Here is a 27,156-nt window from a genome sequence, read left to right as displayed (position 1 = left end):
CACTCTAAAAACATGAGCATTAAGCTCCATTACGTGCGGATTAGAGTAGGATAGGTAATTTTTGTTCATGTATTCATATTCTTTTATGCATTGTTTGAATTGGTAGCTTAGAAACATACAAATCTAATTAAAATAATTAATTACTTATATAATCATCATTAGCTAGGATCAAGATCCTTAATTATCCATAATCAAGCCAAAAAACCTTAAAACTAGGCTAAACGAGCTCTTGGGTTTAGGAGATGTGAGCCACAGTCTCACAATAAAAGATATGAGTCAACATACGTGCCTCAATACTAGAGACGTGAGTCAACCATATGTAAGTTAACAGACGTGATTCAACCAAATGTGAGTCAACCAAACTTAAGTTTAGTTGACTCACATGAGTCTAGAGGTAGGTATACTTAAAATTATACCAACCAATTATATTATTACTCTAAAGACTTATAAGGATATACATACTCATGTTATTTTAAGGATTTGCTTGTCACACAATATGTATAAGATAAAATTCTCAAGAAAACTTCTTGGAACGTTAGAGTATAATTATTATCCAATAATTGTACACCAACCTTGTCATCATAAGCCTAGTGCAAAAACTTTCATATCCTAGGTAGATCTATTTTATAAAAAATAAAGTACGTGAGCCTAATTCATACAAAAAAAGGCATGATCATACAGATATGAGTCAGCACACATCAACTTGAAGACATGAGTCTAGAGGTAAGAGTTAATAAACCTGAGTCAACACACATAAACCTAGAGATGTGAGACTTATAAGGATATACATACTCATGTTATTTTAAGAATTTGCTTGTCACACAATATGTATAAGATAAAATTCTCAAGAAAACTTCTTGGAACGTTAGAGTATAATTATTATCCAATAATTGTACACCAACCTTGTCATCATAAGCCTAGTGCAAAAACTTTCATATCCTAGGTAGATCTATTTTATAAAAAATAAAGTACGTGAGCCTAATTCATACAAAAAAAGGCATGATCATACAGATATGAGTCAGCACACATCAACTTGAAGACATGAGTCTAGAGGTAAGAGTTAATAAACCTGAGTCAACACACATGAACCTAGAGATGTGAGACTAGAAAAAAAGATTAAAAAACCAAAAAAAAAATCTTAAAACTAACAAGAAAATTTGTGTTTTAAAAAACATATATGTATTTTTTTTAACTTGAGCACAATAGACGTGTCTGAAATCAATTTTAGACTTGCTTGAAGAAGCACGTCAAGTAACACTATAAATCATTTCACTTGAGTGAAACCCTTGATGCAAACCCAATCTAAATCAACAATGTAGTCTACTATAGTGCATCAAACCACACTTCTTCCAACCCACCCAACCTTCAATCCTAGCAAACGACTAGTACTCAAGAGAGTGCTTACATGTTAAGAAGGAAAAAATCCTTCGGATTCACCTATAACGAGGAGCTTGGGGAAGAAATGAGCCGACTAAACACAAACATGACACTTGGATACCCACACTCTTGCGAATCCCAAATTCACCAACTAGTCATGCCATAAACTTTATGAAAATGGCACTAAATCACCCTATCTTTGGGCGAAGCTCTAGTGAAGGAGCGGGATAAAGACCAAGATCCTTAAGGTTTGCTCCCTCAAGAAGTGGTCAAACCCTGTTAGCGCCACAATGTTTTGAAAATTTGGTATCGATCATGAGTTGGGTCATGACCACCACCAATAAGCAAGCCAAAAATTAGGTTACCGCGATTAGGACATGTTCCTTTGTTGTACCATTTGGGACAAGTGCTCGTTAAAACACACAACAAGAAGCACATAGTGCAAGCAAGAGTCCCGGAGATCATTATAAAAGTATCTTCACCATCATGGGACCAAGTTTCAAATCTTCTCCATTCGAATGAGGAACATGGAATGTGGGGAAGGGTAAAGATTCGGGACTAACTCAAACCAAAGTTTCCACAAGGGCATTCACATAACGTGTCCTTGGCCGCCCGCAGAGAGAGCATGTAACCTCAAAGCCAAGCTGACAGCATCATAGAACAAGTACCATTGGAAACCACGCAGCTCAACCCCATGGTGCAAGAATTTCCAAACTCTGGAATATAGGGTTTTGTGCAAGTGCTTCCTTATTTTTAAATATGCAAAAGATATGCTTAGGATAATGTTTGAATATGTAGAAGACATGCTTTTAGGATAACGTTTGAAATGGGAAGAGGGATTACCACAAACATAACACATGAGATGCACCCCTTGCAAAAGACTAGACAACTTATTGCTTGTTGATCGATTTATGATCGGTATCAAGAGAGAGGCTTCATGACCATCTTTAAAATCATGTTGTAATGAGGCAATAGACCTAATAAATAATCTCCAAGAGCAAGAGGTTTCATGACCTAATAAACAATCTTCGAGACAAGGATGTAAAAAGTCATCCATCCAAAAACCAAGAAATAGGGAACATATAATCAGATCCTTAACATGGATAAAGATACCCAATGAGCATCAACATCTAGATTCATAGTCAAGGACATGAACATGGATGAGTTGGTAAAAAATTTGAACGACCGTTTAGGCTAGCAACAATGGAAGACCACTAGCCCCAGCCACCTCCTAAAAAGTGAGACACCCACATTTATTTCCACGCCAAGCTGTGGTTTGGTGTGCAATCTTCCACCATACAAGCATGGAGTGTCCATTGCTAAGGCCTAGACAACAACTATATTTTTCTCATTGCATGTGCTCATTGCCAGCGCCATGGGAACCACGATACAACCCATTGTTAGTACCAGGGAAATCCCCTTTAACAGCCAAAGCAATCACTAGTCTTACCACCCATACCAAATTCTTCTCAACCGGTGCTTAATCCAGTGCCATTTTTCAAAACCCTATACCGAGAGGCATGTACAAATTTGCAAGGCCATGGGAAGGATTGATGATCCCACTCTAAGATCTATTCATTCGGACTTTGCCTTGAAGGCAAAGCAGACTAATGGTTTAGGTTTCTAAACCCACATGAAAAGGCAAGCTAGGAGGTCTTGAGACACACATTCATTATGGGATTCTTGCCCAATGAGGCCATATGGATCCCCATCGCATTGATCTATAACCTCACCCAAGAGGAGGTGAAACAATGCGGGACTACATTGTTAGAACCAAGTATCTCCACATGAGATGCAGCCCCTGAGAAAGCCTAGATGAATTATTTCTCATTTATCAATTTATGATCGATATTAAGAGCAAGAGGCTTCATGACCATCTCTACATGTCATGTTGTTGTGAGGCAATAGACCTAATAGACAATCTGCAAGAGCAAGAGGTTTCATAACCTAATATACAATCTCCAAGACAAGGATGTAAAAGTTGTCTATCCAAACCAAGAGAGAGAGGGTACGTAATATCTAAATACTTAACGACCAAGGATACCCAATAGCCAAAGTCCTAGAGTCAAGGACATGAGCATGGATGAGTTGGCAAAAAATCTGCTCAACAACCTCTTTTAGGCCATAGTAGTGGCAATCCTAAGGCCAATCCTAGCCCCAAGGGCATGAAAGGCAAGACACCCCATGGAAAGATGTGGTTTAGTGTGTATTCTGCTATCGAAACCATACAAGCATGGAGTGTCCATTGCTAAGGCCTAGATAACAATAGGATTGTGATCATGGCTAGTGCCATGGGAACCACGAGATACAACCCATTGTTAGTACCAAGAAAACCCCCTGACCCCACAACCTATGCTCCTAGTGCCAAAGCCACCACTAGCCCTACCGCCCATACCAAAGTCTTCTCAACCGATGCTTAATCCAACACCCATTTTTCAAAACCCTATACCGAGAGGTATGTATGGACCGCCACCAATGCTATACCCACCTCCGGTATTATCACCCCAACTAGTTCATCTTTGAGCCGCACATTGGTACAACAATACTCAGTGATTTTTTTAAAACCCTATACTGAGAGGTATGTTTAGGCTGCCACCAATGCTATACCCACCTCCAGTATTGTCACCCTAATCAATTCCTCGGGGCAGACTTCAAGAGTCCAAAATATGAGAGCTATGAGTCATATGAGCAGTAAGATTTATACAGATATCTAAAACAACCCCCATCCATTAACTATGCCTCCTTGTTCAAGGCTATGATATAACAAAGGGTGAGAGACTTCAATATCATGTCACACATTCCACCTCTTCAATATTTCCATTGTAAGAGCCCACATTTTGTTTCTCAATGTCCTCATAGAACTGTCACATCAAGTGTCCTCACTCCATCCCCGATTTGGTGCCAAACCCCAATCTCATTCCATAAGGAGTTATGCGAACATACCTTCAATGATTGTCCCAATAGAGTGACAATCAACCCAATGAGGAGCATTAGCCATTCGGTGAGCCTTAACTTGTTAACCTTGCAGGGAGAACTTATGCGTACTATCCCCCTTAAGTCTATCATAAGGATAGCTGCCAAGGAAACATCCAAGGCAACTAAGAAGCAGGAAGATCAAGCTTCAACCTTGAAGCCATCTGCCACCCACAAAGAGTGTAAGGTGCAAGCAACAAAGGCTATAATAGCCCCTAATAAGGCTAAAGGATCTGAACTAGAGGTCCAAAGAAAAACTCGAAAAGCACAAGGAAACAAAATGCATGATCGATTGTCAAGGAAAACGACGGCATGATCATCAAAAGTGGTTCCAATAATAGCTATGAAGCTACTCACTCATGTGAAGACAATGGGGATCTCCCACTTAAACTAGCTCTTCTCAAAGAGAAGAAACACATTAACCATACAAACTTTCCAAAGAAACCCAAAGAGTATATCAAGCTTGTGTTGGAGAAGGAATGAATAAAACAAGCCCAAGTGCTTGTAAGGAAGGTACAGGTAGTACTTGAGCAGGTTAGATAGACTTATCAGAGATTGGATGATTGGGATACACACACCTAAACCTGAAGATGAAGAGGATGAGCCGTGCCACCACACAGAGCACTCTCCTTCCATACCCAAGACAAAAGGATAACCAAAAGCGCCCATGAACAATCTGGGACACTACTTTGAAAGTAAAGAAATGCATGTCGTGTTACGTGTTATTAACGATCTCAAAAATCTTGAATGGTGGTGCTGGTATTAGCCTAATCACCAAGGATTATTGGGAGGCCTACAAAATCCCACCACTCGCAAGCTTGGTGGGATCAAGCTTACTGAGAGAACAAAGCTAAAAAATTTAGAAAATGATTGCTCTTCTCATCTGTGAGGAGATGAATCTTAGGAGAGATTAATCCTTTGGAAATTCACATGTATTGAGATGTTAAGCTCAACATGAGCTGACACTCATGACGCACCTGCATGATCATTCGACATATACATCACTGGCGGGTTTGGTATAGCTGGCACCAACATATCTTCGCCAGAGATTCTACAGCTGGACTACACTAACTAGTCCACACCTACCCACTCCACTTAGTGTGTTCACATTATGTTCACAAGGTGGCCTAAGTTTAAAGTTGAAGGTATGCAAAAAGTATATGAAGCATGTCAATTTGGAAAGTAAACAAAGCATGTATTTCCACATGAAAGAAATGTGAGCAACAATGTACTAGATGTTGTGCATTCAGATGTATAGGGTCCTACAAAGACTATGTCTATGGGTGGCTACAGGTACTACGTAACATTCATTGATGACCACACGAGGAAAGTGTGGGTGTATTTCATGAAGGATAAGAGTGAAGTGTTCACTCATTTTTAGAATTTCAGAGTGACGGCTGAAAAACAGACAGGAAAGCATGTGAAGTGCCTAAGGTCAGATGGAGAGGGAGAATACTTCTCCAATGAGTTCTCTGAATTCTTGTGAAAGAACGGCATTTAGAGACAATTTACATGTAGATACACTCCACAGCAAAATGGAGTTACTGAGCGAAAAAATAGGCACATTGCAGAGATAGCACGAGCATTAATGGTAGAGAGGAATATGCCACATAGCTATATTGGACTGAGGTTGTGTCTACAGCAGTTTATATCATGAACATGACTCCTACTACAGCCATACATGATGTAACACGAGAGGAGAAGTTTACTGGTGAGAAACCTGATTCGTCTCACTTGAAAGTTTTTGGATGTATTGCCATATGTGCATGTGCCAGATGAGTTGCGTACCAAACTGGATCCAAAGGTAGAAAAATGTGTATTTATTGGGTATTCCCTTGAGCAAAAGGGATATAGATGCTATAATCCTGCTACACGTTAATTGAGAGTAAGCAGGGATGTTGTATTTGATGAGATGAGTAGATGGTATGCTACTGAAAAAGATGTTGTTGGGGCTGATGTAAGTGGAAATGTGGTTGCACAGAATGCAAGTTAGCAATCACAATCGTTGAGTGGACCCGGAGAGTCCTCATCCAGTGGTTCTGTTGATAGACCATGGACTGGCAGGATGCGTCATAATACCAGTCCTGGAAATGTAGTTGGTACATCACATAAAGACAAAGAGAAAGTGGTTGAGCCCCTTGGTATGCCTAATATTTCTGTAGGGCATTCTCTTGTTGATAGAGAGTTTAGTGGCTCAGAGATGAGCCTTGCGGAGAGAAGCTTGGGATTCCAACAATGAGGACACCTAGTGTGAAGAAGGCTATGGAAGATCTGGAAGAGTCAAAAACCCTTTGCAAAGGTTGACTTATGATGGTTATGTGACACATCACTATGCTTATATAAAAAAAGTTGTGCATGTAAGGCTATTGGAAATGTGTGTTGGGAGAAAGCTATGGGGATGAGGAGACGGATGCATTGTATGAAAATGAGACTTGGGATTTGGTGCCATTTCCTGAAGACAAGAAAGCCATTGGTTATAAGCGGGTGTATACGGTGAAACATAACAGTGATGGTAGCATAAGCAGGTACAAGGATAGAGTGGTAGCCAAAGGATATGCGCAGACACATGGGATTGATTATGAGGAGACAGTTGCCCCGGTTGCAAAGATGGCAACTGTGAGAGCTGTGATTGCGGTGATTACAGCTAAAGGCTGGTTTTTATATCAGACGGATGCAAAAAAATGCATTCTTGCATGGTGACTTGCAAGAAGAAGTGTATATGGATCAGCCACCTAGTTTTGAGGATACAGGTCACCCAGAGTATGTATGTAAGCTTCGTAAGGCTTTGTATGGGCTGAAACAAGCTCCACGAGCATGGCATGACAAGATTGCTGAGTATACAGGTCACCCAGAGTATGTATGTAAGCTTCGTAAGGCTTTGTATGGGCTGAAGCAAGCTCCACGAGCATGGCATGACAAGATTGCTGAGTATCTTGTCACTATTGGTTTTCATATGGCAGATACATATCACTCTTTATATGTGCGCAAGAGTGATAAGGGTATTGTGATCATCACCATATATGTAGATGATCTTATTTTTAGGGGTGACAACTTGGATGAGATTGAGCATGTGAAAAGTCTTCTCAAAAGGAAGTTTGAGATGAAGGATTTGGGAGATCTGCACTAGTTTTTGGGAATTGAGGTCATTCGCACGCCTGAGGATATTTGGCTGTCACAGAGACAGTATGTATTGGACATGTTGTCTAAGTATGGGATGGCTGATTGTGTAAGTCAATCTCGGTGCCATTAGATAAAAATGGCAAAGCTTAGTGCGGATGCAGGTTATGTGTTGGAGAATCCCACTATCTACAGGAAGATTGTGGGGAGTTTAATCTATGTCACGATCAGCAGGCCAGATTTGAGTTACAATGTTGGCTTAGAGAGCCAGTTTATGCAGGTTCTATGCAAACCACATCTTGACAATATTCGATGCACACTTTGGTATTTGAAGGCCACTGTTGATTATACATTGTTTTATGCAGAAGGTGTACCATTGGAGCTATATGGGTACACAGATGCAAATTGGACAGGTAGCATCTCAGACAGGAGATCTACCATTGGATTTATGTTTTCATTCGGTAGTGTTGTTGTGACATGGAGTAGCAAGAAGAAGCCCACAGTTGCCTTGTTCAGTTAGAGGCATAGTACAAAAAGGAGTTGTGGTGGTAGCGTGTGAGGTAGCTTTGGTTACGTCAGCTACTTGTTGTGCTGATTTGGGGTTGCATGTGGAGAGAAAGATTGTTATATATTGTGACAATATTAGCAGTATACAGTTGGCCCAGGAACCCAGTTTTTCATGCCGGACAAAACACATTGAGGTACATTATCACTTCATCATGGAGAGAGTCTTGGCAACAGGAGGCGACATCGACTTAGCCTACGTCAGTCAGCACACAGGATCAAGTCGCTGACATCTGCACGAAGGCCTTGGGAGCTGAGAAGCCCCGCACATTTTGAGATATGCTTAGAGTTCATGAGCTGGAGTTGAGCTTGAGGAGGAGTGTTGAGATGTCAAGCTCAACATGAGCATCACACTCACGAGGCGCTTGCATGACCGTTCGACATTTACATCACTAGCGGATTTGGTAGCTGGCATCGACATATCTTTGTTAGAGATTCTACAGCTAGACTACACCGACTAGTCCACACCTACCCTCTCCACTTAGCGTGTTAGTGTCCAATTTATTTTATTGGAGTATACAACATCATGTTGAATCGTAATGTGAAAATCTCAAATATAATATCATGTGTACTATTCCTCCACTAGAACTGACACCAAGTCAAACTCTTCCATCTCAGAGGAAATTGATGCCACTTCCCACTCTCATCTTTATCTTCACTAGTTGTGTCTTCTACAGTATCATGAGCTGATCTAGCACCTCGAGTAGAAACACTCATATGGCAAGTATAACAATCTTGTATTGCAAAAAAAAACACCAAATCTACAACACATGAGGCCTTCAATCTATTTTACGATTCCTCATTTGTAAATGCAGACCAATTCTCTCGCGTGAGGAAGCAACAATAGATGTTGCAACATGTCATAGCTCAAAGGTCAACATGTCATAGCTCAAAGGTCTTGCTACCATACTCTTTCCATCACATTGGAGCTAATTCTCTATTTTACGTTGCTTCCTATGGATGAAGTTAACAATTCCCCTTGCATGCGGAAGTGGCAACAAATGTTGCAACATGTGGTAGCTCAAAGGTTTATCAACACTTTTTAATAGTACATCAATAGACTCATCTTCTTCAATAACTTTCTGTCGCTTGATACCTTTGAACTTGCTGATGTGGTGTGCCATACTCTCGGTGTCCTTCTCAAACTTGTAGAATTGCATGACAAAGTTAATCTTGGAGCTCTTTGAGTATGATGTAAATACCAAGGACACACCAACAAGGATGATGTGGATGAAGGGTTGGTGGAACAAGGAAGAGCTTTGCACTTGATATTGGGAGAGTGGTAGAAGAAGAGGGTGCTAAAGCAGATAAGGATGCGATAGATGAGGAGTTTGTGAATAAAAATAAAGGAAATAAATTAAATCCATCCCTATGGATCGAGTGGCAGGGTGTTGGCTGGATCATGGAGTTTAGGACCAAGGTTGGATCTAAGCTCCCCTATTCTGATGTAATCTCAACATGTTTGCCTGCCTAAACAACAAGAAGGTCCACAATTTTCCATGCATATTTTTAAAGAGTGGCATATGAGCTTACAAAGGTCATATGAGCTTACAACATGTTCCATTGGCAACAGCTCTCTTCACCAGTCACATATCAAGAGGCCAAGACACTGAAGAAGATGGAGAGGAAAGGGTCAAGAGGCTAATGCTACATTGAGGCACTTTGACAGTGTAGCACAACCAATCAACTTGGATACACTGCCAACGAGGAGGTGTAAGCAAGGAGCACAGCTGGAAGAGGTCAAGCAAACCATTTTCTAACACTTGGCAAGCAGCAGATGTAGGCACTCCTTTGGCCAACAATCCTCATCCTAATTCTTCAAATCCACAACCCAAAGATGCCTTCCAAGACCAATTTGCAGATCAAGAGCCCATTCATGACAATTGAGCTAATCAATTTGCTGAGAATGATGATGAAGTGGATCGGTCACAATTAGTGATCTCTCATGTTTGTCTCCCTTCCTTATCGTGTCCTGGATTTTGTTAATGTAAATACTTACAGTTAAACCTTATCCGCATTACCATGTATGATTGAAGCTAGGGCTCATATATTTACTTGGCTGCAAGTGGAAGTTAGGGCTCATATATTTACTTGGCTGCAAGTGTGGCAGCATGGGGATGTAGCTCAGATGGTAGAGCGCTCGCTTAGCATGCGAGAGGTACGGGGATCGATACCCCGCATCTCCAACTTCTTTTGGTTTTTTTCCTTCTTTTTACTACGTGCCAAGAAAAACCCATGGTGAAAATAAATTTTGATGGGTGGTTATATATATAACACCTGTGCTATTGTATAATGTGAGATGTGGAGGAGGAGGATGAGAGAGAAATTTTGATGGGATACACCTATGCTAATATATACCAGCCGGCTAATGTGAGATTTGGAGGAGGAGGATGAGAGATTCGTGCAGGAAAGCTCGCTCTAAGCTCGTTTTCTGAGGAAGAATGTTCCCCACCAAAGTTTAGAGCCTGCTCAACTTTTGAAAAAAAAAGACAAAATATATCTTCCAAATGGTCAAAAAATAGTAGTAATTGGATGAAACTATAAATAAAATGCTTGTTCAAAATTGTATTTTCCTCTACAACCCATGGTGAGAAGGATTCATGTTAGGTTCACTCAAAAATGTTTTTTGAACAATGTTGGACATAGATATAACCGATGAAACTTGCCTATTCACAGTAGTCCTACCCTGTTTTAGGTAATTTGGACAGTTTCAATTTTTCCATGTTCTTGGGTCACTAGAGTAAGAATCTCGGCCATCAAATCAGCAAACCTTCTTTCTCATATTTCTAATAAGATGTTGACAACTCAATACTAGTGGAAACTCTTCCCCCAAGCTGATGTGTCAAAGCTGGATTAGCTAACAAGTCACATCACACCTTCCCTCAAGCTAATGTGTCTGCAGCAGCTCACAAGTCACAATGCCTAGCTCCCCAAGACGATGAGGGTTGGGAAAGGACAAGGACAAATCTTTTTCCCCTCAAGAAAATGGCTCAAGGCTAAAGGGGTCCCCATTTTCTTGGATTCCCTTTGTCGTTTCCCTAGTCTGTCAAAAAATTGCATTACAAATGTTGCTTAAAAATGACTAACCACTTATTATCCTTAATAATGTAAATTTATAAGTCAACCATATAAATACTTATTATCCTTAATTATGCAAATTTATTAAGTCAACCAAATAAACCAATTCTAAAAACTCAAAGATGCACGGCATAATTATCCATCTAAAAACACCATACATAATATCCATCAATGACAATCTATAAATAAATCAAATATAATGACATCCAAAATCCAAAAGAGGTCCTACTTATCCAACCCACTGGACATTGCAACCATCTTGGGTTCGCTTCCATCTCAATCACGGCCGCTTTGGGTTCAACCACAACTCTCGAGCAGTGTTGAAATCTGAAGCCTTCCCAGGGCGTCAAAGCCCTTCAAATCTTCTAGAGAAGGCCTCTTAGAAAATAGGGTTCCAAAAGAAGACCACTATTTTGAAAATTTCTCTAAATTTTACACAAACATATATATTTTGAAGGCCAACCTAGTTTATGGCCTTCAAATTGAAGGTTTTGGTAGGCCTTCAAATTGAAGCCCTGCTCCCAAACAAAATCTTGATCTCTATCCAATGGGCTTTGTCTAAAGTCGATCAACCTGAATCACAATCCAAATCTCTCTCTCTCTCTCTCTCTCTCTCTCTCTCTCTATAGCATGCACAGAAATCAAGTGTCTAACCAAAAGCCAAAAGCCAAAAAACATCAATTTTCCTTTTGCTATTCAATCTTTATTATGAATGCATGGTGCATAACTCCTGTTCCTTCAACGCACACATTTTCATCCAAAAACAGGTCCAACAGTTTTTTTTTTCCTTCTAGTCTAACAAGTGGTGTTGGTTTCTTTTTGACATCTCGTTAGATTTTGACGGTTGGGCGTCTGTTTTAGGGGTGCCTGTCAATTTGAACTGTAACAATTTTTCTTCTCCCACTAAAAATTTGATGTGAGATTGGATTCCTGTTAGTTTTTTAACTGCTGGTGCCTATGAAAAGGCAAGCTTTCCACCTATTTTGTTAAAGAAAGAAAGAAAGAAAACTGTATTAACGTCTACTAGAGGCCGAACTCGACCTATGAGACAAATCAATGTACAACTGTCAATATCTTCTAGGGCTCGAAGAAAACTGCTCTATAAATGCATATAGAGGCCCTAGTGGATTCAAGATCACAAAACAAAACCTAGAAAGAAGAGTCTAATGTGAGGTGAAGAAATCAATAATGAAGGTCTGAGTAGTATCCATGTAAAACTGCCTCTTTGAGTGCAGCCGGATCACATAGCTTAAAAGTGTGTAGCAGGATAAGGTTCTCTACGCTTACCAATAGAGAAACTGAACCTTCTCAGGGTCTCTCATTGCTATTCACTCCATTGCAGCTGTGCTCCTAAGACCCTTCTTTGACCCTTACCAATCAAGTACATGTGCAATCAACAGGCGGTCGATTGTGCTAATCCGAGGCCAAAAGCTGTAGGATCAAATTTATAAAACAGTCGAATTTTGACATTGAAAAGCACCTACGGCTGAGGATTGACTATAAATAGATGACCACAGGTTTACAAGACGTTAATATCTTTGGTGTTCAACAGTAAATTATCAAAATTAGATCAGACCAGCCGGCTTATGAGGTCTAGTATATAATTCTTCTATCTTTTATCATGGCTCTACTAATCTTTGGTGTAAAACAGAATTAAATCAGACCCGCCGAGCAAGAGTTGAGCATTTAGCTGAGCGTCACGTCCATAACACAATTTGGGCTAGTGGAGCAGCAACGACTTGCATTTCGCAAAAGTTGGGCACGTGCTATGACCTTTTCCTTTGGCAACTGAACCAACTCACCCCAGCAAATGGCACAAGCATATAGCAAGAAATTTATGCCCACAGTTTGGTTGCCTACTTCCTGCCATGGGGTTATCAATAGTTTACAAAAAATTGGGCACAACTTAACCAATGGTTTGACCTTAAAGATGTTCCAAATAAGGGCGATACACAACACCCCTTTCTTGAGGTATATTGCAAAAGCCAAACTTTCTATTAATGTACAGTTGCAATTCTGACTCACCATCAGATAATCAGCCTTTGTCAGGCTTCAAAAAGTGAAGACAAAAGCACCAAATTCTCCACAAAATTTGGCAGTAGGCATCCCCACAGCCTAGCAGCAAGCATGAGAGAGAGAAAGAGAGAGAGAGAGAGCATGTCTACTGTTTATCCCCAAAACCAGCACCAAAGTCCTTAGAACCCATTTGCTTCATTAAGCTCTGCAAACCTCCCATGCCACCAAGCTGCTTAAGCATCTGTGGAGGGAGGACTTTACTCATTTGTTGTGCGTTCATGTTCCTTGCCATCGCACTCATGTCTCCCTTCTTAGGTAGCTTCAGCCCTTTCATTTTGCTCCACACCTTGGCCAGCCGTTTGAACTCTTCCAGCATCTCATTTACCTCTTTCACTGTACGCCCAGACCCACGGGCAACCCTGTTGATTCTTGAGGGCTCCGAAAACATCTTTGGGTTTGTGCTGTCTAGCTCTGTCACAAAGCAGGCAGGTTTGTCAATTGATAAATAAAAATAGTTTTAAAAATTGCATCCAGATCCTTATCCAAAGATAGATACCTTCGTTTGTCATCGAATCCATCATGGTCATAAACTTCTTAATCCTAGCCTGGCTCTCCTTTTCGCGTCCTTTGGGCATAAGTTCTGTGCTAAATCCCGGAATCATGGAAAACACCTGGATTGTAGATCCAATTTAGAGCGATCAGAGAAATATGACTTCCGTTAATTAAAAATCAAGCTTACCAGCACATAGCCTAGTGGTGAGGGCCCAAGGGTTACCAAAGCATGGGCCCCAGCCTAGGCCTACGGCCGTGAGCACCCCACAAGATGGTCTTTTGTTGCTCCATAATCCTACCTGATTCAAAGGACCCATTTTCAGAATATTTTGGAATTGCTCGTACATGATTCGTAAAGTGAAACTACCCTCTGAAAGCTTTTGTAGAAGCTCTGGCTGCTGATCCATGGGCACAACATCATGTATTTTGTCCATAAAGCCAGACCAATCTCCCATACCTGCCACCAACCATCACCAATATGCAAGACTCAAGAGTTCAAAAGAAATACGACGTGTATTTACCTGCAGCAATAATCCCCTAGCTATGCATAGGATTGGAGAATACACACCAAGTAAGCGGCTTACAAAGGGCTTCACTTCAAACTGTTCGAACTCGTCCATGTGCTCTCCCGTTCCAAGAAAGATTACTGGACTCTTCGTTGCTGCAACACTGGCACAGAGAGAACCACTCAGTCTCCACAGTAAAGCAATGCTAAACGACTACGTCTCTATAGGTGCAGTGCACATATATAAGATCAAAGAGCACTTAAAGAGGCAACTGTGAATTATAGAAGTAAATATATATAGCAATAAAAAGTTGAGGTTACTTCCAAACTAAACAAAAGCGAATGTGTAAACTTGACTCCCTGAGAAAAGCTTCAAATCATCAACTCCATCATGTATAGCATAGACTACATGCCATGACATGCACACTCTCATGTCATCAGCGCCCAAGAATGGGTGCAGGTTCATGCATAAAGATATGTCCACCTTAGTGGACAAATCTTCATAGATACCCACCATACTGAATTATACAAGTAAACTTAAGATATCTTGCAAACCCTACTCTTACAATGTGTATCGACGCCTTCCTTAACCACTCATCAGTGTAAATTGTGGTGGAAATGTGATTAATCAGAAGTCCCCTACTGCGGATCAACGACAGTGGGATGCCACAGATGCACAAGCACGAAGAATGTGGTGGCAGATGCATTGTCCAAAAAACCATAATTGGCTGCAGTGTCGGTTGCCTCACATGGGACTTATCTGCCATGCGTGAAATGTACCATACATATGCTGATTTTGAATATATAAGAACTGGTTTAGTGGCTGGACATGTACATGCCTCTTATGTGATCAAAGAGGGGTATCTCATGAAGGATAACTACCTATGTGTTGTGTCAAACATGAGACAAAAGGTTATAGATGAGTGCCATGCTCCTTCGTATGCAGGACATAGAGGTATCATACCTACTACGCGCGTGATTGAGCGCTATTTCTTTTGGCCAAGTATGCACAAGGATATTGAGGTATATGTACGTCCATGTATCACATGCCAAAGGGTCAAGTTAGACACGCAAAAAGCTCCAAGATTGCTTCGGCCGTTGCCTTTTCCCTCGCAACCATGGGAAATTATTGCAATGAACTTTATCATGGATTTGCCTCGTACTCAGCAAGGCAATGATGCTATTTGGACCGTTGTTGACAGGTTTTGCAAGCAGCCACAAATTTTGTTGGTCAAAAAGACCATTAAGCCTAAGCATATGGTCAAGATATTTGTGGCACAAGTGTTCAAACACCATGGTATGCAAGCCTGAGCATATGGTCAAGATATTTGTGGCACATGTATTCAAACACCATGGTATGCAAGCCTAAGCATATGGTCAAGATATTTGTGGCACATGTATTCAAACACCATGGTATGCCTAAGTCCATTGTGGGGAATGGAGATCCCAAGACTACGAGCCTCTTTTGGAGAACTCTGTTTGATAATATGGACACTAAGCTAGATTTTTCGCCAGCTTATCGCCCCCAAATGGATGGGCAAAGTGAGGCTGCAAATTTAGCTGTGTTGGATCTCCTCAAATGCTATGTTGCACATTAGAAAACAGCTTGGAAGAAGTATCTACCACTGGTAGAGTTTGCAAAAACAACACACTGCATGCCTCCACCGGAAAGGCCCCATTTGACATTGTATATGGCAAAGTAATATTGCCACCCATCCTATGCACTAAGGATGAGATCTTTGCACTAGATGAGTATGTCTTGATGTTGCCTTTGCACAAGTGAGGCTCGTTCATAAGATAGGCATAAGAGGGCTCCCGACAAGCATAGAAGAGAGGTGGACATCAAAGAGAATGATTGGGTATTGCTGAAATTAGAGAAAGCAAGATTCCGTAAGAGGCCATGAAAGGAGGGAGCATGCCCTAAGCTCTCTACCAAGTATTATGGACCTTTTGATTAAGCAGATCAATGAGGTTGCTTTCCAACTTGCATTGCTTGATCATCGGAGGATTCACAATGCTTTTCATGTGAGTCTGTTGCAAAAGTATGTGGGGCTAGAGCCAGAAGAGCTGCCAGAGGTTGATAAGCTAGAGGAAGTTCTTCAACCTAAGCAAATTGTGTTTCACAAGGAGAAAAAGCTACTTGGTGGTAAGCTTTCCAGTCGATACCTTGTGAAGTTCAAGAACTACTTGCCTATCGATGCAAAGTGGGTTGATGAAGATTACTTCAGAGATTACACATAGCTTCTTCATGCATATTTGGAGGCTTTTCACTTGAGGACAATTGTTTAGAAGCCAGGGGAATGTCACCATTTGGCCACCCAAGTGGCTCTCCCCTATTTCATGGCAAGGTACGGGATGCAAAGAAGCTTCGTGTTCCCCGTACTAAGGTAAGGCCATGACTCGTGTAACCTACAAGAGGCCAGGCCTAGTGTCACCCATAGTGTGGCCAAGACATGGAACCCACTGTCAGCGATCCCAGTTTTAGGCTTCCCACTAATCCACTCCACGTCCGTGCTCGGAAAGACCTGCTATTTATAGGTTCCAAGGGCAGGAGATATATCCATTGCATAATGCATGTGCACGCATCTCTGCTTGCTTGAAATTGATTTCGCGTGACTTGTTTTCGAGTGACTGCCTGCTATGATGTGTCCAATTCACGGGCAAGGGACACCCACTCATGAACCATGTGAATGCTCTGTATTCTGATATGGTTTGTGGCATGTGAACAAGTGGTAAGTATCTCATTTAACCCTTTAATTTTTGGGTAAAGGTGTTATAACCTTTGGCTTTGCAGTGTTATCTTGCACAACGTTGTGTACTTTCAACTACCTGTTGCATTGTTGTTGGTCCATATTTACGTGTTGACGAGCTTCTTGTTCACGAGACGGTGGCCAGGCACATTCAAACCTAACTGTCAGTATTACAGATTCATACATACATACCTAACTGTCAGTATTACAGATTCATACATACATACATGATGTCCATGTTGCTTTTACAACTAGGATACCATCCGCCATCAGTATACCCAATGTACATGCCACATGGCCAGAATGCACACAAGCACCGTCCCAAAGGTCTCCATTGGGCCTTGCCCAAGATCTAAAACATCTAAAGATGTCCACTGGGCCCTACCCAACATACCATCCAAGGATCTCCACCAGGCCCTACCCAAGGTCCAAAACATCATCCAAATAACTCCACCAAAGCCAAGATCTAGGACATCCAAATAACTCCACCAAAGCCAAGATCTAGGACATCCAACGATCTCCAACGGCCCTGCTCGAGATCCAAAACATCATGCTGAGGCTTGGACTCCATATGGGCCCTACCCATATGACCCATACGCATGCCCAAGATTATCATGCCTTGCATGTCCATAGAAATTAAGGAGTTGTGACATATACAGAGTTTGACTTTGAGATCTGTTACGTAAAAGGGGGCAACCAATCGGGTTTAGGATTCCCGAGGTCAATATTATCTCTTTCACATAGATATTGAATTATTTTATCTACCTCTCAACAAGGGGTGTTAACAACATTTTTTGTACCTTGGTAGAATCTCGCAATTGGTTCAAGCCCGCGAGATTAGAGTGTTTTGGAATTTGAATATTCAATGGTGCTCTACAGAGAGAGATTGACAAAGTATTCCATTAAGGTGAATTACTAGTTAAAAATGGCAGGGTTTGTGTGCCCAACGATATGGACATCTAAACAAGAATTTTGTATTGTCACGACACACCTAGTACTCGACACTAGGGCATATAGAGGACCTTGGCCTTGGTTGGCCACATGTTTTATTGACTGCATATGAAATCCCATATGGAGGATTACCTGTGGAAGTGTATCCCATGCCACCTTAATAGGGCTAAGAGACTGAGACTACACCTACTATAGATCCCATACAACAAATAGCAATGTGTCTTTGTGGATTTTGTAGATAGGCTACCACAGACAGGTAGTGACCATGATTCAATCTAGGTCATTATGCACCAATTGACTAAGATGGCAAGGTTTATACGTTCTAGGTCCAAAGTGGAGCCATGAGTTGGCTCGGTTCTTTGTGGAGCAAATTTACAAACTCTACGGAGTGCCATAAGAGACCGTCGGTGACTAGGATCTCAAATACACTACAAAATTTCGGCAATTAGTGTTCTCCAAATTAGAGACACACTTGAGTTCGGAAAGGGCTCACCTACAACAACCCCATGGATCTCCTAAACACAGAACACGTGATTAGTACAAACCCCCTAACAGGGATGTAGGTGTAACATGCAGCGTAAGTATTTGTAATTTGAGGATCCTGTAACACAAATGCTCACACCGTCTTCTGTATCCTGAGTTTCGCGAGTTTAGCAATCCACTTTAAGACTTCAAACTTTAAGAGATTTGAGAGAGAGAGAGAGAGAGAGAGAGAGAGAGAGAGGGAGGGAGAGAAACTGTACACCATATGGGGTCCCAAATTACCCACTGAAGGGATCCCTATGCCGTTACCAGAATAGTATTTGCTTTATTTCTTTGAAGAGACTGACGGTGGACTGACGATAAGCCAAACGCAAGATCTCAGAAGACCAAGAGTCGGGCTAAGCTGTACACGACCGACTGCACTTGTCCAAGCAAAATATATAAATGATGTAAAAATGCCCAATAAATGCTGTAAATTATGGGAATAATACTAGATAAATTCTCATGACTGCTAGATGATATCTGAAGGCTTCTGCAATGGTCTAGATGGCCTACATGCATATGGGATGTGGAACACAATCTGACCATCCAAGGATGCCCTCACACTAGGATACGGTGTGTGTGGACGAGCTGAATCCGATACCAATGTAACATGAAGTGGAAGTATTTGTAATTTGAGGATCCTGTCACACAAATGCTCACACCGTCTTCTGTATCCTGAGTTTTGCGAGTTTAGCAATCCACTTTAAGGCTTTAAACTTTAAGAGATTTGAGAGAGAGAGAGAGAGAGAGAGAGAGAGAGAAAGAAACTGTACACCGTATGGGGTCCCGAATTACCCATTGGGCTCCCATCCCGTTACCGGAATAGCATTTGCTTTATTTCTTTGAAGAGACTGACGGTGGACTGACGATAAGCCAAACGCAAGATCTCGGAAGACCAAGAGTTGGGCTGAACTGTACACGGTTGTAGAAGCACCAATGATGACCAATCTTGAGCCTATGCACTCTTCCCAATGGATGTAGGAAGGCTGCAAATCTGAGGCTGAGAGAAGGGGCTGATTGGGACTGTTCTAGACTATGTATGAATGCTGAAAATGAGTATGAATGCTGAGTTTTACCTTCACCAAGCGGCTGTAGCAAAACGATGCATATGAGGGTGCTGAAAACTGTATGAATGCTGAAAACACAAGGGGTACTGAAGGCTGAATGCTGTAGATGCTGCGTTTTACTGAATTGAGGCTGAATTGCTCAAGCATTGATGCTCCTAGATGCTGATGAGGAAAACGCTGAAGGATGATGTGCTGAATTCTGCAATCACTTATGCTCCTTGTGCTGAAGGCTCCAAGCAATGAGTGCTTCAATGCTGAATGAGATATGAATGAATGAAAGGACTACATGCTCAGTTATTTATATCGACAAGGGATGCTGGTCGGCTGGCTACAGAGCTGGCCGACTACACTTGTCCACGCAAAAATATATAAATGATGTAAAAATGCCCAATAAATGCTATAAATTATGGTAATAATACTAGATAAATTCTGATGACTGCTAGATGATATCTAAAGGCTTCTGCAATGGTCTAGATGGCCTACATGCATATGGGATGAATACTATGCACACATGTCCTGATGCAAAAGGCTTCTACTGACTCTACATGCATGAATGCATCTCTTCGAGTGAGTTAAGGGACTTGGACTGACTGACTGACTGTCTGTCTGTCTAAGGTTGAGAATGACCTACGTAGCTCGTGCCTGACTTATCCTGGACTAAGGATTACAATGGGGTCACGGCGTACGACAATTATCATCCTAAAAGGTACTAATAATGTACAATGTTGCACTAATGATGATGAGCCATCTTGTCACCATGCACTACAGTGCAGAGTGCATGTGACAGTAGGCTAGCTCACCTCCCAACCATAGGTTCTATGCCAAGGTGGTACCAAACGTTATGTACTGTACGGATCCGTACGTACTGTACATTGTTTGGTACGGAAAACAAAATTTAAGGTACGTAAAAATACGTACCATTGGTAAAAATACATAAAATCTCAGAAATTTCAGCCACCTACATAAAATTTCAGTCCATGTCTACATTGACATATAAAACTTTCGAAATAGAGACACAACAAGGTCACAAACCTACTAATTCAAAAGTGAGAAATTAGAATCACAAGTCGTCAATCATACTTAATAAGTTAATCATACTTAATACTTATTGTCACAAGTGAGTCGTCCACAGATGGTGGGCTAAGGCTCTGAGAGAGAGAGAGAGAGAGTTATGTTGCTACCTTGGGGGCTTGAGCAAGGGTGGGTGAGTTATATTGCCAGCCGTACTAGGCGCCAGTGGGTGGCGAATAGAGAGGGCGGCTACGCACAGAGGCGCGAAGCGAACAGGGGCGGTGAGGGCAGAGGCGAACTCAGGCGGCAGTGAGCAGGGGGCGGCCCAGGGAGGAGGCGGCGACGACAGTAGCGAAGAGAGAGAGAGTGCAACTGTAGAGAAGAGAGAGCATGGCGGCTAGCTCTTACCGGAAGGTTGAGGTCGTACGGCCTCTAGAGTCCAGACGCAAGACGCAAGCACGCCCAAAAAAAACACACACACGTACGGGTCGATCCGTACGTACGGATCCCCGTACGGTACGGATTGGATCCGTACGTACGTTTTGATCCTACCTTGTTCTATGCTTCGTACCCCCCCTCGAGCCACGTGCCAAGGTCTGACCCCCATAAATCCATGCCTGACAACCTAGCAATCCTACCAACTACATCTCCCTCATAGAGGTCTAGGCAAACCTATCTTTGCTCTGTTACAATTGTTGTTGGGTTCCTAGTCAAGACTTAGACCAGAAGTGAGGCTACATCAACTATAACTCATGTTTCACTTATATAGTGTCCATAGTTGTTATAAATAACCAAACTATTATAAATTGCCACCGCACATGGATTTATTAATATTAACCTTAGCCACCCATATTAACCTACTTTCTCCTAATCATAGGGCTATCCTAACCTTGCTAGATTAGGCCACTAATCCCAAGGATTAGTACCAGGTACGTAACATACTTTCCCACCTAAGACATTTTCATCTTCAAATTCTAATTTGAACTAACATCCTATCCAATGCATGGAAGCTCTGTGTGTTCTTTCAGCCCTAAACACCTTTCATGGAAACACATAGATGCAAAACGCAAACAAGGCATGGAGAGAAGAGAGAGAGAGTTGTATTTTCAGTATATTCATAAAGTACAAAAGGGTGCATGTTCTTGGCAATCCTAGGCATGGCCAAAAAGGTGGTCTTGACTTCAAGAGTCCTAATCCATGATCAAATCCCCAAAAGGAATGAGATGAATATAATCTATGCATAGGGTTGCTTATATAGCACCATGATTACCCAGTTGGCCAGCTCATCTGCTGTTAGCCTAAAACCGACCTAGAAAATCAGCATTAAATGATGCCACCCTCAATCATGTGGACCTGAACTCATGTTGGCTGAACTCCTGCTTATGCCTTTGGTTCCTGGGTGCTGGTCTAAACCCTAACAACTCCTAAATTGTCTGTTCTGTTGCCTCCAGTCTTGGACACTTAGCCATGTACATGTGTGCACATGACATCCCCTCCAGCTAAACTTAATGACGGGATTCCAACCTTGACCTTGGATGACTATCATTGTCCCTTTGTCTCCTCATGAATTCCCAAACTTGTCATCCTTCTCTTCCTGGCAGTTCATCTTGGACACCAGTGTTTAGCATTGTTGAACCTAAAGCTCTGATATCGATGTCAGATGCACGGAAGCTCTGTCTTCTTTCAACCCTAAACAACTTTCATAGGAACACATAGATGCAAAACACAAAGAAGAGATGGAGAGAAGAGAGAGAGAGAGAGCTTTTTCAGTATATTCATAAAGTACAAAAGGGTACAAGTTCTTGGCAACCCTAGGCATACCCAAAATATGGTCTTCTTTTTTTTTTCCAAAAAGGAGACTTCTATTAAGTACGAAATTTTTTTACAAAATGGAGATTTCACACCAAGCAAGGTGGAGATCTCAACCAATCAAGAACCTTGTGCTACCAATACGGTCCTGAATGAGAGGATGTGAAAAAGATGCCAATGTCCCACTCTCTCATAAACTGGCCGCGCTTCCTCTCCGCAGCCCTCGAAGATCCCTGGATTCTGGCCCAAGTAGCCATAATGGTGTGAATAATATCACTCCAAATCCTACAAAGACACTGAGAAACAAGAACGGGAGTACCCTCAATGGCCTCAGTGCATCTAGCCTTCTAGATATTCTAGGCTGAGATGCTAGCAATAATCTCCCAAGAACTGCCAGGCTAAGATGCTAGCAATAATCTCCCAAAATATGGTCTTGACTCCAAGAATCCTAAGCTATGATCAAATCCCCGAAAGGAATGAGATGAATATAATCTATGCTTAGGGTTGCTTATATATCACCATGATTACCCAATCGGCCAGCTCATCTACTTTCGGCCTAAACCGACCTAGAAAATTAGCATTAATTGATGCCTGCCCTCACACGTAATGACCTGAACTGATGCCGGCTGAATGTATCATCATAGGCAGATCCTAACCAATGAAATGATCTCTCGGTGCTTAACACATGCACCACAACTCAAATATTCTCCCTGTTGCCTGCCTGTCAAATTAAGAACAATCATCACGAGTGGGAACCTATGTCGGTCAAACTTTGACTGCATTCAATATCCAGAAACTTCAAGTCCCAACTCAACCCTATTATTTCAAGCGAAATCTGCTAACATCAACACACACTACTAAAATTGGGTCAAGCTAGTATAACCCCACTAGTCGATATTTTGCTACACAGCTCTAGATAACAGCCATAAAAGTTGATAATCTGGATAAATGCCATGTCAGAGGCTATTGTGCCCCAAACGACCAAGACAAGTAAAACATCAATTTTACTATTCAATAATTCCAAGTTCTAAATATCTACCCCATCAGCTCCTAAAACATTTGCCTCGATGTAGTCTTGTAAACCTACACATGTGATAACTCCTAGCGTTCCGTACCACCAGAACATACCCCATATACATCTTACAAATCCATCACTCCTTGGCTTGTAGTATTAGGCAGCATAAAGAACTACTTCGATCCAGATGGGAAAAAACAGTTGTCCCCACAAAAGTGTCAAGCTCGCTGAAGCTCCCGCTCCCCCCCCTGCTCGCGCTGCTGCCTGCGCGCCCTCCCCCCCTTCCCGCCCACGCGTCTGCTCCCCCTCCCGCCTGCCCTCACGCAAGCTTCCCCCCCCTCCTCCGCCTGGCTTTCTTGCGCGCCCCAGCGCACCCGCCCCCTGCTCCTCTCCTTCGTGCCCCCCCCTCCCTTCATCAGCGCCCCCCCCCCCTCTACCAGCCGTCGCCCTCTCTCCCCCCCCACCCCCCCCTTTTCACGCTGCTTCCGCCCCCCCTGGTTTTTTTTTTTGTCTTCGCCGCCTTATCCCCCCCTCCCCTTCTTTCTATTTTGTTTTTTCGTCCCCTGGGGTTTTCTTTTTTTTTTTTTGCCTTCCGCCTTCCCCCTCCGCCCTTTGTGTGCAGCTCGGTTCTTGCAGGACTCTCCGCATTCGCTCCGCCTTCGACATAGCTTCAGACTCTGATGGAGGCTCCTCCAGCCCCACCTCAGAGGGACTCTCCCGCAACCCCCTCGCCCGCCCCTGAGGATACCCCCATCAGGCTTTCTCTTTCGCCAGAAGAGGAAGCGAGCCTCGCCGCAGAGGTGGAACGCCTCCAGGCACATTCCACCATCTGCCGTATAGTCGGCACTCGCCCCAGCAGAGGGGAGATCCGGGACCTTCTCCAGGCCCGCCTTCTTGCAGATGTGGGCAAGATCCTGGACGTTCAGCTACTGGGCCGTGGACACTACCAGATTGAGTTCGAGACAGCCCAGAGCGTGGCCAAGGTCCTAGCCATGAGTCCCCTTGACATCAGGGGCGCTCGGGCATTCTTCAGACCTTGGCAGCATGGCTTTGACCCAGCAACGGCCGAGCAGGGAGAGCGCCTTTTCCATGTTACAGTTTGCTTCCCTCGGCTCCGCCGTGAGTACCTTCCGCTCCTTTCTAGGCTAGGAGCATTGGTGGGTTCGGTGCTTGAGGCTGGCCCCATAGCAGCTTCAGTGGTGGCCAGAACAGCTGGACTACCTTCAGTCAGAGTTTTGGTTCCTGACATCTCCTCCCTTCCGAAGGTCATTCAGCTACCTAGGATAGGGGGGGGATGGATTGATCAGAGAGTGGAGTTTTCGGGGCTCCCGAACCAATGCTTTATCTGCAGGCAGGTCGGCCATCTGGCCAAGGCCTGCCCTCGCAAGAGACCCCGACCTTCACCGCAGCAGCAGGCCCCCGATGGCCCGCCCACAGATGCGGCTCGACAGGCACCCTCCGGGACACCTGCTCAGCCCACAAAGACCTCGAGTGGCAGCCTGGACAGGGACGCCGTCGAGGGAGACAGCCCCAGCAACACGCCCAGAGACCGATGCAGCAGCAGCAGCCACAGTCTCAGCATCACTGGGTTCCCGTGAGGAACAGCTTTGCTCCCCTACAGGAGGAGACCCCAGCGCCGACTGAGGACCAGGAGATGCCAACACCCCCTCCTTCGCCCCCACCCCCCCTCCCCCGTCCTCCCCTCCCGCCTCGCCCGCCTCGCTTCCACCTTCGCCTCCTCCTGTCCCCGCTCCGGTTTTGGCAGCGGCTCCTTCTCCACCCCCTTCTCCCCCCCCTCCTCCCCCCCCCACTCGCCTCAGCTCCCCAGGAGGCCCTGGCAGTTCCCTAGCGCTCACCTACAGTCCGGCGGACACTGAGCACCGACCTTGCTCGAGCACCGCATAGGAGACTTACCATGCTGATTCGGGCTTCACGGATATCCTCGGCTGAGTCACCTCGACACTAGACAGCGCTCGGAGGCTTTTGATTATTCCTTCACATGGCTTTTTGGAGCGGAGGGCCCCCATGAGCCAGCACCCATCAAAGTTCATGTAGTGATACCTCCGGCCCGAGGGGAGGAGGCACTTGATTCAGCGGCGGCCTTCTCATTCCCTCTCTGTGGCCCTAGCGACCGGGAGTGGACGATGGATCTCGCTCTTAGCACTTTGAGGACTCGGGCAGTTGAGTTTTCTCACCATGTGAGCGATCTGGAGGTGACAGATGTGATCGGCCGACTATGGGAGTTGGCTCATTTTTTCCTTGATCCCGGGAGTGTGGATGCCTCCGAGATTCGACATTTGGTGGTTCGCATAGTAGCAGACTTAGCACGCGACCCTGGATATGTATGCATACACGAGGTTGCTCTGTTTGAGCGGGAGGCAGTCGCCATGGGGGACAGCCACTGGCGCCTAATCCGAGATTCTTGCAGCACACCGGGTGGACAGATTCGTAGCCACTCGGATGGGGACTATTCTCCATCCAAGCCGCTTGCAAAGGCCCGCCGTACGGCTGAGACAGCATCCACCTCAGCAGGTCATCCATGAGGATCATCTCATGGAATGTACAGGGCCTTGGCGGCGCACACTATATACGCTACCGTGGTTGCTTGAGGCAGGAGCTTCAGAGATGCCTGGTTGGGGGCAGTATTGATATTTTGATGATGCAGGAGCACCATTTGGGTGAGAGCAGGATCCGGAGATACGGTTCGGTGATGCCTGGTAGATGGGACACCTTTTGGTCTGCAGGGTTTGGCCCCTTGGGTGGGCAGGGAGGAGTATGTATGGTCATTGCGGATGTATGGCGGCAGGCCATTGTGGATCGCGGGATCATTGTGCCTGGTAGAGCACAGTATGTCATTATGAGAATGCATGATGAGCTCTTTGGCGTCAATGTCTATTCGCCCAACCATGCTAGTGCCAGAGCAGAGTTCTGGACCCAGGTTACGGATGCATTGCCAGAGGCCGCACATTGGTGTGTCGGGGGAGACTTCAACATGCTTGAGGACCCGGTCGATAGGGTGGGAGGCAGTCATGTCACAGTGCATGGCACGGAGCTTGCAGCTTGGGAGCGATTTTGCATGACACTGAGGATCATTGATGCATGGCAGCATGAGGCTTTCTCCCGCTCTCAGGACAGTCTTAGTTTCTCTCGGTCAGATCGCCGGCAAGGAGGGACTAATCTATCACGGATTGATCGCTTCTATGTGGGCGACACGGGAGCGAGGGGGCTCCGTTGACATTCTCACTGGCACCTCTTTTTCAGACCATGCGCCAGTTATTTTGACACTTGAGGAGAGGACACGGGAGACTAGCTTGCAGTTGAGGATCCCAGAGAGGATACTTACAGATCCTAGTCTCGCTGAGGACATTGAGAGGATATGGCATGATAGCCAGAGCTCTGACCAAGATGCAGCAGGCCAGTGTGCCCAGGGACTCATCGAGCTCAGTTCTTTTTTGCACGCTGCAGCCTTGACACGGCTGGGAGAGACACGCGAGCGGGAGCGGCGGTTGAGACGTAGCCTTGCTTCGCTTCAGCGCCTTCAGGAGCAGCAGCCTACATGTGAGTGGGTGGCGTCCCAGCTGAGCCAGGCACGCCAGGAGATTAGAGAGGCAGAGGAGCAGAGACATGAGTTTTACTATCGTCGCCAGGCCTCTCAGTGGACGCACCTTGGTGATAACTAGGGAGTTTTTTGAGATTACTGGACCTCGCCATGCTCGAGCAGGAGTCCGCCAACTCAGGAGGCAGGACAGATCAGTAGCCACTGAGCCCGGGGAGATCAGAGCCATTGCCACTGATTTCTATAGAGACCTGCTTTCAGCGGAGCCCACCACTGAGGCTCGGGATGCT

General features: G+C 44.0%; 1 protein-coding gene and 1 non-coding gene across 2 annotated transcripts in view; one reads left to right on the top strand and one right to left on the bottom strand.

The window, feature by feature from the left end:
* The first annotated feature begins 10,144 nt into the window (after nt 1–10,144).
* Nucleotides 10,145–10,217, top strand: TRNAA-AGC (transfer RNA alanine (anticodon AGC)). The gene has a single exon. It is a non-coding gene; the product is annotated as a tRNA-Ala (tRNA).
* Nucleotides 10,218–13,015: 2,798 nt separating this feature from the next.
* LOC147604829 (signal recognition particle subunit SRP54 2-like) overlaps nt 13,016–27,156 on the bottom strand; it is a 38,605-nt gene continuing 24,464 nt past the window's right edge. Inside the window, exons 6-9 of the mRNA XM_086794835.1 lie at nt 14,246–14,346; nt 13,977–14,134; nt 13,682–13,796; nt 13,016–13,596 (exon numbers count right to left, since the gene is read on the bottom strand). Coding sequence (XP_086650961.1) covers nt 13,271–13,596; nt 13,682–13,796; nt 13,977–14,134; nt 14,246–14,346 — 700 coding nt within the window. The 3' untranslated portion in view covers nt 13,016–13,270. The remainder of the gene's footprint in view (nt 13,597–13,681; nt 13,797–13,976; nt 14,135–14,245; nt 14,347–27,156) is intronic.

This window comes from Cibotium barometz, chromosome 61 (assembly GCF_041138505.1).
Source record: "Cibotium barometz isolate CiBa-2024 chromosome 61, ASM4113850v1, whole genome shotgun sequence".
Lineage (NCBI taxonomy): Eukaryota > Viridiplantae > Streptophyta > Polypodiopsida > Cyatheales > Cibotiaceae > Cibotium > Cibotium barometz.
This window is presented reverse-complemented; position numbering and strand designations above follow the sequence as displayed.